Source organism: Episyrphus balteatus, chromosome 4 (assembly GCF_945859705.1).
Source record: "Episyrphus balteatus chromosome 4, idEpiBalt1.1, whole genome shotgun sequence".
Taxonomy (NCBI): domain Eukaryota; kingdom Metazoa; phylum Arthropoda; class Insecta; order Diptera; family Syrphidae; genus Episyrphus; species Episyrphus balteatus.
In genome coordinates this window covers 32,153,440-32,168,892 of record NC_079137.1, presented here as the reverse complement: position 1 = coordinate 32,168,892, position 15,453 = coordinate 32,153,440, and the positions used below count along the sequence as shown (strand labels likewise).

The window sequence follows — 15,453 nt, the reverse complement described above, 5'->3', positions numbered from 1 at the left end:
ATGAGTTAAACAAAAAAAGATAAAAATAAAAAACGGTTAAAAACGGGAAAAAATGACCAAAAAACTTGGCTCCAAAAAACTTCTTCATCTCGATTTTGATGGAAAATTTCATTCAACGGTTCCAATTTTTTGCACATACACTCATACATACTCCACCTATACACCCTATAAGTTTCAGATTTTTTGAGCACTCGGAAATATTTCTAAAAATAAAAACCCACCCAATTTTAACACGCAAAAAATAGGCGTTTTTCAAAACTCTCTATCTCAAAAACTACTCACTTTAAAAAAAAATCCCAACACACGTCTCGAATATTTTTCCACCACCTATTCATTGGTGTACTCAGATTTTCCCAGAAAAATTCTCCTCTCTCGTAATCACCCCTTTCTCAACTTGCCCCAAATTGATAAGCTTTTCAAAACCTAACGATTTCTTACCGATTTAGATTTTTAAAAATTTTTTACCAAAAGTCCATTGACATAAAAAATGATTATCTATCTATTGCAAAAAAAATCAACTCTCTACGACATCGCATTTAGATTTTAGATAATTTTTTCATTTTGCCATTTTGCCCCGTTTTACCCTATTAAATGTGCGATTTGAGTAAAAACCTTTCTTAGTGCAAACCGCTTCACCAATACCTATCATATACCATTGAGTTTGAGAATTTTTATTTTTTTCCCATATAGAGCCAGTGATTATGTGAATGGTGAAAAAAAAAAAATCAACGCATTTATAATATAGTATAAAATAAATGTGAGCTGAGCAAGCACTTTTATTTTAATAAAAAGAAATTGCAAGCATGAAGAATTGAAAAAAATCAAAATTTAAAAAATGTATTCTATTATTTTGTTTAGTAAAAGAATCCTTACTTTCTTTCCAGCTTTTTCACTACCAGAAAATTAATGCATTCTTAATCTTAATCTGAGCCACACTTTAAACGGCTAGGTAAATTTGAATATTTGATAAAAATAAATGAACTAATTTCGAAATAAGTGGAATTTATTCAATTTATGCTGCAGTAAAATTCTTTTAGACACTAGGGCGTATGAGTAATATTTTGTACTTTCTGTTAAAAGCAGTTATTTTAGTCAAAAATCAATTATACAATATGCTTATCATATTATCATCACGTCAGTATATCTGTGTATGCAAATCCATTTATTATTTGAACGATTTTGATTAAAAATATCAATATAATCAACAAACGATAAGTTTGATATCTGCCTGATATGTTCCTTTTATATTCTGAAAAGAGTTTTTGGAAAATGAATTTATGTAGGTAGTACCTAGAAGTTAAATTACTTTACAGTAAAGTACTTGACAATTGGGGAATGAGCTATGTTTTACTTTTCTGTAAGAAGTCTTTGTTTTAAACTCATCAAAAAAAGAATTTAAAAAATTGTATTTCAAAACAAAATCTTTAATCAAGTCGTTCGTTGTTTATTAGTACATATATTATCATCATTATCTTTGACAAAATCTTTTCATTTTTCCCAAATAAAATAAGTTAAAAATTGTCAAAATATATGGCATATTTTGGAAAATTATTTTTCAAACCGTTATTAACGGTAAAACAGTAACCTGGATTTCTGATTTTCACGTAAACTATAACCAATTTCAACGAAAATTAGTGAAAAGCTTTGTAACTCTAATTTAAAGTTTTGAAAAATACCAATTTTTGATTAGGCATTAAAAATAATTTCAATTCATTTCAATTAATTTTTTTTTAATCAAATTTTTTAAAACGGATCAATGAATTTTAATGAAGCTTTAATTCTTTGGTGCTGGGTACAAGAGTGTTAAGTCAGAAAGGGTAATTTTGAGGAAAATGAAATTGAAGTTTCAATTTTTGTTTGTAAATCAGAATATTATTATTTTGAAAAAGTAATGATGCAGAACTATCATCTATAAGTTCTTTTTTAATATCCATTTTCTGTTGACCAGACCGTTCTTTAAAAAAAATTACCTTGACTTAACACTTAAGAGCCATTTAGCCATCAAAAATAAACTTGGTCCAAATGCGTTAAGTCAAGAAAAATCTATGTTTACATTGATAACAAAGTTTAATTTATAAACGAAAGTTGGAAATATCAATGTTATTAGTTACCAAATGTGAGAATCCTTTTTGAACTAATAAAATTCTTTTCGTTTTTTGTCTTCCTCTTGACTTAACGCCTTTGGATCGATTGTTTTATTTAAAAATTAAAAATTGATGCAAAAACAAAGGAGTTAAATAAACTTACGCCCTTAGTACCGCACAATTTTAAAAATTTTTGACTTAAACCCTTTGTACCGAGACATTTCTAATGGAAGGAGATACCCTAGAGCTATGGCGACAGGACCAAACGAAAGAGAAAAAAAAACTGAGTAAAGTCCAATAAAAATCCGAAAATCGATTTTTTGACTTAACCCCTTTGTACCCGGCAGCAAAGAATTTAATGTGTGAATTTATAACACTAGTCAACAAAATTGAACTTTTTGTTTGCCAAAATATACTTTTCTATACGTTTTTGGGTTGCTGAACTCGAATCTGCAATCGGAAAAATTCTATTAGCCTCCGTTCTTGAAATATAACTGTTATAAAAAACTATTATTTTTTCATTTTATAACGGTAATATTTCAAGAACGAAGACTAATAGAATTTGTTCAGCAACCCAAAAACCTCTAGAAAAATATATTTTGGGTTCCTGTGGCAAACAAAAGTTTAATTTGGTTGACTAGTGTTTTCAATTCATACTTAAAATAAAGCTTCAACAAAATTTATTGATCCGTTTTAAAAAATTTGATTTTTCAAAAAAAAAAATTTAATTGAAATGAAATGGAAGTTATTTTTAATGCCTAATCAAAAATTGATATTTTTATAGAGAAGCATTATTTTGGTTCTTGTGGCAAAAACCTACCAATTTTTTTGAAAATTTAAATTTTTTATATACCTACTTTTTTTTTAAACGGCTCTTACAATTAAGAATTTATTTAAAATTTATTTATCAAAAGAGCAACTACGTGCCAGTTGTGCATTTTATTTAAAAAAAAAGGTACCGATAGGAATCGAACCTAGCTCTCCCATGTTTGAGTCGAATACTCATAAATTTTTAAACAATTGTAGGGTTTTAAAAGTAGCCATTATGGATTTCCGCTCAGTAATAGATCACTTCTTTCAAACCGATAAGAGTTCTTCTGCGTTCCACGAATTAGCGAGAAAGAATTTTGTTCGAATGCAGTCCAAATGAAAAAGTTTTCTTTAGAAGGAAAGAGGCATACGAACATTTTCCTTTGCGAATTTCAATATTTTCAATTTGTTTCTATGAAATGGTAGGTATTATTTCACAGTTTAGAGCCCAAAATTATTATTTCCCAGGTTTCCTGGGAATTGAATTTTAAAGAAATAATCTTACTTAGGTATTCCAATGAAACAACACACTTGTGAGAATTTTATATTGAGAAATATTGAATTTTAAATTTATTCCATTATACAATTTTATTTAAGCTTATGTAAGCTAGGTAATAGCTATACCTACAGTAAAATTCTTAAAACTCTCAACTCTCTGAAAAGTTAAGTGTATGAAATTCTCAGGACAGCGCGTGAAGCTATCATAGGCTTTATAATAAAGAAAGACGTTGCCCATTCCAGGACATGTGAAATTATAACGGATACTTACTTAATTAATAAGGGTCACCAGCGCCGCCGCACAGTGGTTCCCTTCTATGGAGGAAGTGGAAAAAACCTATAAAAACTGAATGGGTGGACCGATTTGATTGAAATTTGTTATATAAATTAAATAAAACGAATTCTCATTGTGATCTAAAAATTTTGCGTCGTACTTTAAAATTACTCATTTTTTCAAAAGTTGTATTGATTAATACGAGTATATTCATTATTTTTGTTTCTTTTTCTTGTTTTTTTAGTGATGTGAATTTCTCTTATACTTTTAAAACTTAATTAAAACTGAATACAAAGAAGGTTTTGAGAAAGCAAATAACTAAAAAGTTTCAGAATTATTATAGCACCTTACTACTTACTTTCTAGCCCAAAAAATTGTGATTTTTTTTTTAGTGATTTTCGATAGGCTGTATCTCAGTAAAAAATGATCGTATCATGACAAAACAAAAAGCATGTGAAAGCTACATTCGTCTAGTTTTAGGATTTAAAAACTAAATACATATTTTATTTCTAATGGTAAAATAACTAGATCTGGAATTATTCAAATACCAAAATTTTCCAAATTTGTTTTGTTTTTACTTTTCTCTAAAAAAATTGGGAACATTTTTTCCGAAAAAATGATTATCATTTTTAGAAAGGCTATTTATTTGGCTTTAAAATTCTTTTTGTTTCAAACTTCTACGATTTTTTTTAGACTGCAAACCAAAAACCATAGTTTTGACTTTGACTATCAATATCTCAACAACGGATCACTTTACAGAGAATTTAGGGATACATTTGAAAACTTCATTTAATTCTCTACAAATGAATTAAGTTTACTTTGTTAAAACAAAATGTTTTCTTACATTTGAGATCATTTTAGAAAAGCTATCAAAATAGGCCTTTTTACGGTTTCTGAGAAAATGTGCCGCTATTTTATAACTATGGTTGATTATGAGCAAAATTAAATTCGTTTGAGTTTATTTCAACATTTAATTAAAACATTCCGTTTAAATTTTAGATAAACCAAAGAAAATTAAAAGTTTTCAAAAAAAAGTTAAATTTATACCGTTTTCTGATATTTTCCCTTTTTTTGAAAATTTTTGATTTTTCTTTATTTTTTGGTTTATCAGTGATGGCTACATAGACCTCTTATAATGTAAACCACTTTATTTTACAAAAAAAGCCGTTAAATTAGAAACGGTAATATCAGAAGCCAATTTCAAGGGCTGTTTGAGTGAAACGCATTGCTACACTCAAGAAGCTCTTACAGGAGAATGGGTCAATATGGGTCATTTGTTTTAACACCATAAATAGTATATATCATAAGCTATAAATTAATACTAAAATGAACGTGAAGCATCGTGGAGCTTTTTTTTTATAGGCCGACAAAGAGTAAAAACTATTCGCTCTAGAGGTTTCTTCATATAATATTCTGGTTTTTCTGATTCAAAAGCAAATTCAACAAACGGTAAATGTAGACTTAAGGACAAATATACCATTAACAACACTACATACTTTTTTTTTTTTAAAAAGCTCTATTCTTAAAAAAAAATTCGTCAAAAGTTGCAGAAAAAAAGAACGAAATATCCAAAATTTTAAAGAATCTAGTTTGAGCTAAGTATACTCGGGACCCAGGCTATGCAAAAAATTAATATTGATTGCATTCTGTATATAAATATATTTTTAATTAAAAAACCAAATCAAAAAAATTGAAAAAATTGTTTCACTTTTTTGGGTTTTTTCCATCTGGGAACCACTGTGCGCCGTAAGGATAACTCCTAAAAAATTATTTTTACAGTTTTTTTTTCAATTTTCTTAAAAATTGCTTCAAAGACAGATTTTATTTGATGCATACTTCTTAAGAGAAAAACACAATATTTACATAAAATAATTTTCCCTCATGAGCAAAGTGAGTGTTAAAATGACAAATGCCTAAAATGTCCTTGTACCCAAATAAACAACCCATTTTAATAGCCCATCCCACTTCCCAATTTCAGCAAAAAACAAAAAACAAAAAAAAAAAACCTTATAACAACAATATTTAACACCTCCACTCGCACTAATTGTATTCACTACTGCAACCATTGCCACATCTGTTGACAACCCCATTAGTTTCGGGAACTGCTCTGCATACTCCGTACGATTATAACCTCTATATCGCTTATAAAGACATTAATGCTTGCACACAATGCACCCAATTCATGGACTCGAGTCAGACTCCACATGACTGTTGTTGTACCGATCTACAACACTCATCGGTTTTTTGTAGGTACATTGTGCCGAACTGCTGGTCTGCTAACCAATCGACCAGGCCGGCCAAACCAACCGTAGCATTTAAATCAATCGCAATAAATCGCCATATGATTATTGGGGGGTACTTAGAGATAAATTATATTTCGCGGTCTTCACGAGGCCTCACCACTGGCTTCACTGCACTGCACCGCCGAATCGAAACGGACCCACGGCCAACTATTTATACAAACTTTAAACGGAACTCCACACACAATGCACAGCAGTAAAATATATATAGCAACAGTGCAGCTTTAGAGACATCAGCTTCAAGCCAAGCGCACTCCATTAGCCCGCCAGCTATACACGTACAAAGTAAATTAAATGTATACGAACTAGCTCTAGCAAACTACACTAGCATCTTGCAGCAATAGCTTTAGCACACACCTAGCTCTTTATGCACCTACCTGTTGGCAGATCCGAGATAACCCTTTAAAATATGAGAGCATTTAGATGATGCCAGATGCGCACGCTTTCAGTTCTATTGTCGCGCATAAATACTTGCGAATAGGGGAGAGTGGGGTGATAGGGACGAATCGCACCACATGGTCGGTCATCTATTAAACTCACACTTTCGACGATGAAGATGAAAATCAATTTACCGTACACACAAAGAGTCTGTACCGTAAGCGAGAACCTCGCAGTTTTGCAGCAGCCTCTAGAGACTCACAGCGGGCAAGCTGACCGTTTAATTAACCAAATTCTCACATCTTTTCTTAGTTCACGTCCCCAGAGCTTCGTCCCGGTTATTTTGTTTGCTAGATGGTCGGTGGGGTAGGAAAAAATAATGGCGCACACATTTTATGATTATAATTGGAAAGCGCACTCTCTGGTATTAATAGTCCAATAAATATTGGTAGCTGCGCGCAAAGAATGGGCCAGGTGTTGTGTGCGCAAAGAAGAAGCAACTTTGAGTAACACGGTTGCGCTTGCGCATAAGTGAAAGGAAATCGCTATTAACCTTAATCCCTTTCTCGAGAGGATCAACAGAAACACACACAAAGTCCACACTTGAATTAACGTGGATCAAATGATGATCATCCCAAAAATGTGCTTAATTGCAAAATATGAAATGCAACAGTATACTGCGACGATGCGAAACGCGACGCACGTTGACGATTGTGGGAATGGGAATCCTGAAAATGATTCATTAACCGACATGTTTTGATCCGCTCGGTGGTCAATGTGAGTATTGCGGAAATCGCATCAATCTACGCTGTGAGGTAATACACACGCGCAATTATTGCTGTGCCAATCCACGACGATGCGCAAAGCGCAACCTACATTAAGTGCGGTGTGCAGCAACTCTGCAGCAAATTAATCATAAAATCAATAGAGAATGTGATCTGGCCACAGGTTGCCACAGGATAATTGCAATTATTAATTCAAAATGCTTGGCGCAGGCAGTCTAGCTGCGAGAATCACACTGATGCTGCGCAGATTAATCAGAGTAGTTTGCGCACACACATGTGCAGCGGGTGCGAGGGGAAGCGCGCTGACGATGCTGAAGAATGAACTACTAGGTGAGCAATGCCCGATGATGCCCCGAAGAGATGAGCCAATGATTTGTGTGCGATGGCGATGGCGACGAAGACCGATGAAGAGATGTGTAAAGAGTTGGAGTGGAGAGTTGCAGAGGAGCGTGCGTGAGTCAATGGGAACCAAAAGGTGGATCTAATTTGCGATTCGGGTGTTGCATAGAGTAGCTATACGAGTAGGTACAGCAGCCGGTAAAGAAGAGCCTGCGGTGGCACACTGTGCAAATTATGAAATGATTGAATTTACTTCGATCGGATAGTGATAGGTTCGTAAATATATACCATCAATAGTATGCCCCCCTAAGGGGGATATTCTATTAAAAAGTGATTCAAGTCAGCTAATGGGATTGTCAATTAGAGAGTTATTGGGTGGAAAAAAGGGGTTAAAAGAAGATAATGGAGCGTGGAAAACATGCAATTTATATAAAGAAGAAAATATGACAAAATTATTTGATATTTTGCTCTCACTCAGAAAAAATTGTGGAGATTAAGAAACTTCGGAAAAATAAATGAAACAAAATTTGTTTTATTGTATTAATGTGAAATTAATAGCCGACGGGAAACGTATTTCTAATATAAATACTTACAATAATTATAAGACGGTCAATAAATTAATTTTAAAAAACAAAATTGATTTTATGAAAATTCTTACAGTAGATAATTTAATTAAAATATTATAAATAAACAATAACTCTGCAAAGTTGTTGCCTCAAAAATAATCAAAATAATCAAAGTATCTAAATCTGGTATTGAACTAAAATGTATCATATGGGGATGTAGCTCAGATGGTAGAGCGCTCGCTTAGCATGTGAGAGGTACGAGGATCGATGCCCCGCATCTCCAAAAATTATTTTGATAGTATTTTTTTTTTTTTAATAATGGATAAATATTATTTTAAAAAATGTGTTTTCTGGGGAATTCATTATTTCAGCTTTAATTTTTTGAATAAAAACCAACTTTTTTTTTTTACTTTGGAAATAGTTTTTTTTTCATAAGCAATTTTTTAAATTTTACAGACTTATAATGGCAATTAAAGACTAGGTTTCTGACTTCAAAAAAACATGAAGCTTGTTTTCAACAATGCTAAAAAAATGGCATTTACCTCAAAAAAAAAATTCAACGGTTTTGAAACTTGGCACACACACTAAGCTTTCATACATTTTTTCGTATCTCTAACTCAAGCGGGAAAAAATAGAAATTTTTTCGTATATCTAACTCTAACGGGAAAAAAGAGAAACATGATTTTTTTTTCAGTTTTTCACGTTTGTATCGAAAACTTATTGTCGTGTCAAAAAATTATCTTCTACGAATTTAAAGCTTTGACTGGGTTGAGAAATAGACGTTTTTCACACACCAAACACGAAAACTATCAATGTCAGCCTATAGAAGGATCTGGTCATGGTTGGTTTTTTACCGACTTCCAAAAAGGAGGAGGTATTCAATTCGCATGTATTTTTTTGTTTTTTGTTTTTGTTTTTTTTTTTATGTTTGTTACCTCATAACTATGGACTGAGTGAACCAATTTTGATAATTCTTTTTGTATTGGAAAGCTGGTGGCTGCAATTTCGTTCAGTTATAGCCATAGGAACTATTAGAAAAGCATTAATCCATGGAAGTCGGTTTTGTTTTCTGATAAAAAAGATTATTATTGTCTTTTAAAGTAAAGATAAGAGTTGAATTTTACTAAATTTTGTAGCTGTTTTCTACTTTGTAGTACAAAATGTTGTACGATATAAATAATATTTTTCGGAATTTCGGAGATTTTTAAGGCAGAGATGCTGGCAAATAAGCAGACCCAACCCAATAATTCTCAGCCAGCTAAATGATGCACTCATTTCAAAATGTATAATGTACCTACAATGAAAATTTTCAATGTAGTTATCTTGAGCATAGTTAAATATTTATTTGTGAAACAAAAACTTCCTTCCTAAGGTTTTTTTTTATATGCATCAATGCGATCTATGCTATCTTTTCTAGTTTCTTTGAAAAAAGAGAATTTGTCATCCTTTTTAGAACTAAACCAGTGTTTTCGAAGGGGATGTAGCTCAGATGGTAGAGCGCTCGCTTAGCATGTGAGAGGTACGGGGATCGATGCCCCGCATCTCCAAAAACTATTATTTTTCACTAATTGTTTTTTTTTTTTTACAAACTGAAATAATTGAAGACTCGCGTCTCATTTTATATCCAAAATATAACAGCTGTTACAAAATTTAATCCGTTTGTAATACAAACTTTGTATATATATTTAAACTTACATCCATTTTTCGCAATATTTTAGTAAAATTTTTTAACTTCCGATTACCTCAAACTCCAATTATTGCAAAATACATTGTTTCAAAAAAAAAAAAAAAAAATGGGATATAACATAAATCGTTCAATATAACATTTTTAAATTTTGTTTTATTTGTGATTTCTAGAGTATTGAAAATAGTCAAAACTAAATATTTAGCTTTGTTTATATCACCATTTTTGTTTTTCTTTTCAAGGATCCAACCACCATGTGCATCACAAATCATCAGCATCAGCGTCGTCATTCACATCATCTACATCAGCGCTACATCAAAATTACTCGCTCAACTCGTCATCGTCGGCGTTCTCTTCAACGGGATCTGCATCAGCTCAATCCAAGCGTCCCATACCTCCATTACTTGCAGCTTCACCCTTCCTCTTTACATATCGACGTTTCAAGGACGAAACTAATAACAACAACATAAGCTATGCCAATAACAATCACTACAGTTACAATAACAACATGTCGGCCTCCTCTCTCACAACTTCAACAGCAGCTGCGGCTGCTGCCGCTGCAGCTTCCCGATCAATATTTCACGACTACGATCGGAAATTCAGCCTGCTGAGCCTTTTCAAAAATCCATACAAATATCCCGAACGACCGCCACCGATCTCACCAAGAGCAGCGACGATACCATCGGCATTATCAATTACTCCAGTATCATCATCAAGAAGCTACAGCAATAGTAGTTCAACTTCAAATCCTGCCATTAGTAGATTAAGCTCAGTTGTCCCTTCGTCGGGATCTTCGTCTTCCTCGCCGTGGAAGGTTATGGCGGCAGCTTCTCAAGCCCTAAGTCCTTCGTACAGCTCGTTCACATCATCGACGGGGAGTGCTTGTGGCAATCGCAAAAGTGCTTTTAGTAGTATAGGAGGAGGAGGCATGTTGGGCAGTGGAGCCTTCAGCAGGTCAGACGATGCAAGTGCCAATGGTAGTGATCTCTCGAAAAACCGCAAAGTGCACAAATGCGACACTGAGGGTTGTGATAAGGTCTATACGAAAAGTTCCCATCTAAAAGCTCACAAAAGAACACACACGGGTAAGTTCTACTAAAGCGCCATCTACATTCGTTCTGCTTATAATTTGATTTTGTTTTTTATTTGCAGGTGAAAAACCCTACGTATGCACTTGGGAGGGCTGCATATGGCGTTTTGCGCGTTCCGATGAGCTTACTCGACACTTCCGCAAACATACAGGCGTGAAGCCGTTCCGATGTAAACTCTGTACGCGATCGTTTAGCCGATCCGATCACCTTTCACTGCATATGCGTCGACACTGACACCAATCAACTATTACACAATGACATTCATCACATCTCTCTTTTTCTCTTACTCTGTCTCTTTTCTTTTAATAATTTCCGTTTCGATTTATTTGTTCAACTCACTGATCTTCAATTTTATAAATTATTTATTTTAGTTAGCGAAATGTTGAAGAAATCCGGAGAAGCAACAAGATTCATTCAAAGAATTTTTTTTGTATTTTTATAGCCAGTTGTGCCAGCCAAATCGATCAAACGAGGGGGCTTGGCAATGATATTATGTAGGAGTAGGTATATATTTTTTATACAAAAGAAACAGAAAAAAACGGAACTTAATTGCCAGTATACTATAGCCAGTTAACAGAAAACCAGTTTAAAGGATAGGTTAGATTTAAGGCTTTAATTTAAAATAAATATTTTATTATATTTAAGTTTATGTATTAAATATTTTTTTTTTATTATTATTATTTTAGAACGAAAAATCTCAATTAAGAGGCCAGTAAAACATTTTGTACATTTGTTTTGTTTTTTTTTTTATTTATTATTTTTACAATATTTTTATAATAAATTAAAAATAAATATTATTATTTGTTATATTTAAATTTAATGAATAAACAATGGCATTATTTAATTTAAAAAATCTGAATACCAGTATAGATATTTTAGTTTTTTATTTTGTTTATAATTTAAGTTTTAGTTTAATATTGAAAATATTTTTAAAAAAATCAAAAAAAAAAAAAACGAACAAAGAACAACAACAAAAAATCCCAGTTTAATTTTTACTATTTATTATTTTACTTAAATATTTAAGAAACTTTAAAGTTTTAATTAAAATGCAATATCTACTTTTTTTTTAAATAGATTTAATTTAGCAAATTTTTTGTTTATTGTAAATAAATTTTTTGTGTAGCAAAACAAAAGTAAAAACATTCTTTATTGAAAACATAAAATGTTTTATTTTATTTAAAAAAAAAATATGGGTACTATTAAATTTTATTAGCGAAAAAGCCAAGAAGCAAAAGCATTCCATTTTGTAAAAATTGAAAAAAAAAATTAAACAATAAAAACATATTAAAAAAAAACATTCGAAAACTGTATTATAAAATTTCAATAAAATTGAATGGTGCTAAATAAAAACATTTTTTTTTTATAAAGGAGAAAAAAATTTATAAATAATTGTTAAAAATATACACATATTTATTCTTTCTGCTTTTAATAAAAATTCTATTTGAAATAAATTAGTGTGTGCGTTTTTTTTTTATTTGGGAAATTAAAAGCGAGATGGGGGTTTAATAGACCAACATAAAAAAATAGGTAAGCCAACAGGAAGGTCTCTTAAAGTTAGGTGATGATGGTTGAATTTTAAAAGAAAAAAAATCTTCTTTTTTTCCCTTTTCAAAGGAAGCACGACGCAAGAAATTGCAATCAGAGTTGAAGTTGCTTAAATTTTTTCTTATGCCTAAAATAATATACCTTAGACTGGGCCAAAAAAATAAAATATTTTTTTTTTGAAATTAACTTCGAAAATCTTGTTCAGGATGATGAAAAAAAAATTTGGTGAAAATTTGAGCCGTTAAAAAAAATTTTAAGAGGTCTATCATCGGTGTTTTTTATTTTTATACATGATATGATGTTTTACAACAGAACTGCTAGACGATCAAAGTAAAAAAAATTTCTGTTCATTTTTTCTTATATAAAATTAAATTTCCTACAAAAAAGATCTAAATGAAAATTTTCGTCAGACGAGCCGTATTCGAGTAATTAAGCTTTTTAAATCGAAGTGTTTTTTCAATTTGCCTGTTTCACTTTGGAATTTTGTGATGAGCAAATAAGTGAATAGAAAAATAAAACCTCGACAGATTTTTATAGGAAATTTAATTTTCTACAAAAAAGGTCTTATAGTAATTTTCCCTAAATTGAGTTTTGAAGAAGTTATTCACGATTTAAATCGAGAAAAAAATTAAAAAATCAATTTTCAATTTCAAAATTTTCTAATTCACTGAAAATTCAATATTTTCAAATTAGCAAGATGTTTTCTTGTAGGGAATTAAACGTTCTATAAAAAGTTCCTTGGCAGCAAATTAATTGCTTTAACCGTTAAGAAGATATTCGTATCAAAACCAATGCCCACTGATTTCAATAATTTTCTTATGACAAGTATGCATTTGCGATTTGAATACGATTATCTTCTAAACGGTTAAAGCAATTAATTTGCTGCCAAGGAACTTTTTATAGAACGTTTAATTCCCTACAAGAAAACATCTTGCTAATTTGAAAATATTGAATTTTCAGTGAATTAGAAAATTTTGAAATTGAAAATTGATTTTTTAATTTTTTTCTCGATTTAAATCGTGAATAACTTCTTCAAAACTCAATTTAGGGAAAATTACTATAAGACCTTTTTTGTAGAAAATTAAATTTCCTATAAGAATCTGTCGAGGTTTTATTTTTCTATTCACTTATTTGCTCATCACAAAATTCCAAAGTGAAACAGGCAAATTGAAAAAACACTTCGATTTAAAAAGCTTAATTACTCGAATACGGCTTGTCTGACGAAAATTTTCATTTAGATCTTTTTTGTAGGAAATTTAATTTTATATAAGAAAAAATGAACAGAAATTTTTTTTACTTTGATCGTCTAGCAGTTCTGTTGTAAAACATCATATCATGTATAAAAATAAAAAACACCGATGATAGACCTCTTAAAATTTTTTTTAACGGCTCAAATTTTCACCAAATTTTTTTTTCATCATCCTGAACAAGATTTTCGAAGTTAATTTCAAAAAAAAAAATATTTTATTTTTTTGGCCCAGTCTAATATACCTATATAAATGTGAATTTAAAAAATATACAATTTAATTCGTTCTTTAATTGGAAAAAAAATCTAAACTGAATTTGAGTTAAAAAAAAAGACAAAATTTGATTTCTTTTGATATGATGCATTTGAATAAAAAACATTTAATGGTTTGGTGTGTGTAATAATTTCAACGGCACACATTACTTAAAAAATGGTGTTTTTAAAGAACTCCATTCATCTAGGGTTATGTCGATGCGCTCATTTTGATCTGAAGTCCGTTTTTCCCTTAAACTTCCGGGTTTTGAGTGAGCTACAAAAAAAAAATCAAAATTACTAGTGGTATTTTGAACTTTACTCAAAACCTCATGATGGGACCAAACTTACGAGTCAAAGTACTTTCCCGTATTTTTGATGTGGCAACCGCAATTTTAAGAAAGAAGGGAATGTCAACAAAAGTTTGACCTACTCTTTTGGTCAAAAAAGACTTTTTGATGTGTTTTTTTTTGTTTTTAATTTAAATAGGGTTGCCAATTTGTAGGCCTACATTCCGAATATTATTTTATTAATTTTTCACTATTTAGGCTTTCGTGTGACATTTCAAAAATGTTCTTATTTGATCATGCTGCAAAGATATGTTATATGTCATCTTTTCTTTTAAAATAGGGTTGCCACTTAGAAGTTCCAATTTTAAAAGCGGTAACCCTACTTTTCTTTTTTTTCTATCAACTTATCTTTCTTTTGACACCAATTTGAACCCCTAACCTCGTGAGCTTAGTAACTCTACGGCCGTTTCTCCGAATATTGCCTATTCTTACCCTACTCTACATTTATGTCTATAACTTTTTTTTTCACACAACGAATTGAAGTTTGCTGCCATACAAACAATTGATGTACCCAAAAATACCTTTTCAATGATATATGTTTCATCGTTATTGGTCTCAGGGCCAAAATTACCATTTTCCTTTCATTAAATAAATGACGCCAAAAGATTCTCTAGGTAATTTAAGGAAAAAATATAAGTAAAAGACAATCTTCCATCGTTTAAGCGATAAATGCAATTTTCTCACAAACTGACTTCAAACACAAAAAAAAATATTTTGAACACAACGGCAACACCTAAAATATTAAAAAACACATTTTAAAAAAGCCAGAAGCTCATTCCCATCTATAAAATTTAAATCCACAAAATTTAATGAATATTTAAAAAAAAAAAGTGGTCCTTAAACTCTGAATTTTGAAAAAAAAAAATGTTATTAAAAAAAAATAATATGACGTTTTCTTCAAACTTTTTCGTAATAAAATATGAATTTATTTTTAAAAATATTTTGGCCATAGATACGATTAGTTAAATTCCGAAGAAGAAAAGGTAATATACTATATGATAGTTTTAAAAAAAAAATTTAAAAATTACTCCAAATTCATTGGATTTTTCGATAAATACTGAATTTTTGCATTGAAATAATTGATTTAATCAAAGACTTTGGCAAATAAGAACTTTAAACTTTTGCTTTTTTACTTTCAGCAATAAGGAGTATTGAATGAAGAAAAAATAACTTTATATTTAAATGTTGAACTTAAAAAAAAAAATAGTTAATTTTTTTTTTCAAAACTTCTATTAAAAGAGTTCTTCGAAA

The 15,453-nt window shown here is 30.7% G+C and overlaps 1 protein-coding gene and 1 non-coding gene across 3 annotated transcripts in view; both read left to right on the top strand.

Moving 5' to 3' along the window:
* The window catches only part of LOC129920107 (Krueppel-like factor 6), a 190,464-nt gene extending 178,868 nt beyond the window's left edge, over nt 1-11,596 (top strand). Inside the window, exons 3-4 of one of the 2 annotated variants that reach the window (XM_056001306.1) lie at nt 9,961-10,803; nt 10,871-11,596. In XM_056001306.1, coding sequence (XP_055857281.1) covers nt 9,961-10,803; nt 10,871-11,043 — 1,016 coding nt within the window. In that variant the 3' untranslated portion in view covers nt 11,044-11,596. The remainder of the gene's footprint in view (nt 1-9,960; nt 10,804-10,870) is intronic. The other variant, XM_056001305.1, reaches the window with a different exon arrangement.
* Nucleotides 9,509-9,581, top strand: Trnaa-agc (transfer RNA alanine (anticodon AGC)). Its single transcript has one exon. It is a non-coding gene; the product is annotated as a tRNA-Ala (tRNA).
* Nucleotides 11,597-15,453: the final 3,857 nt, after the last annotated feature.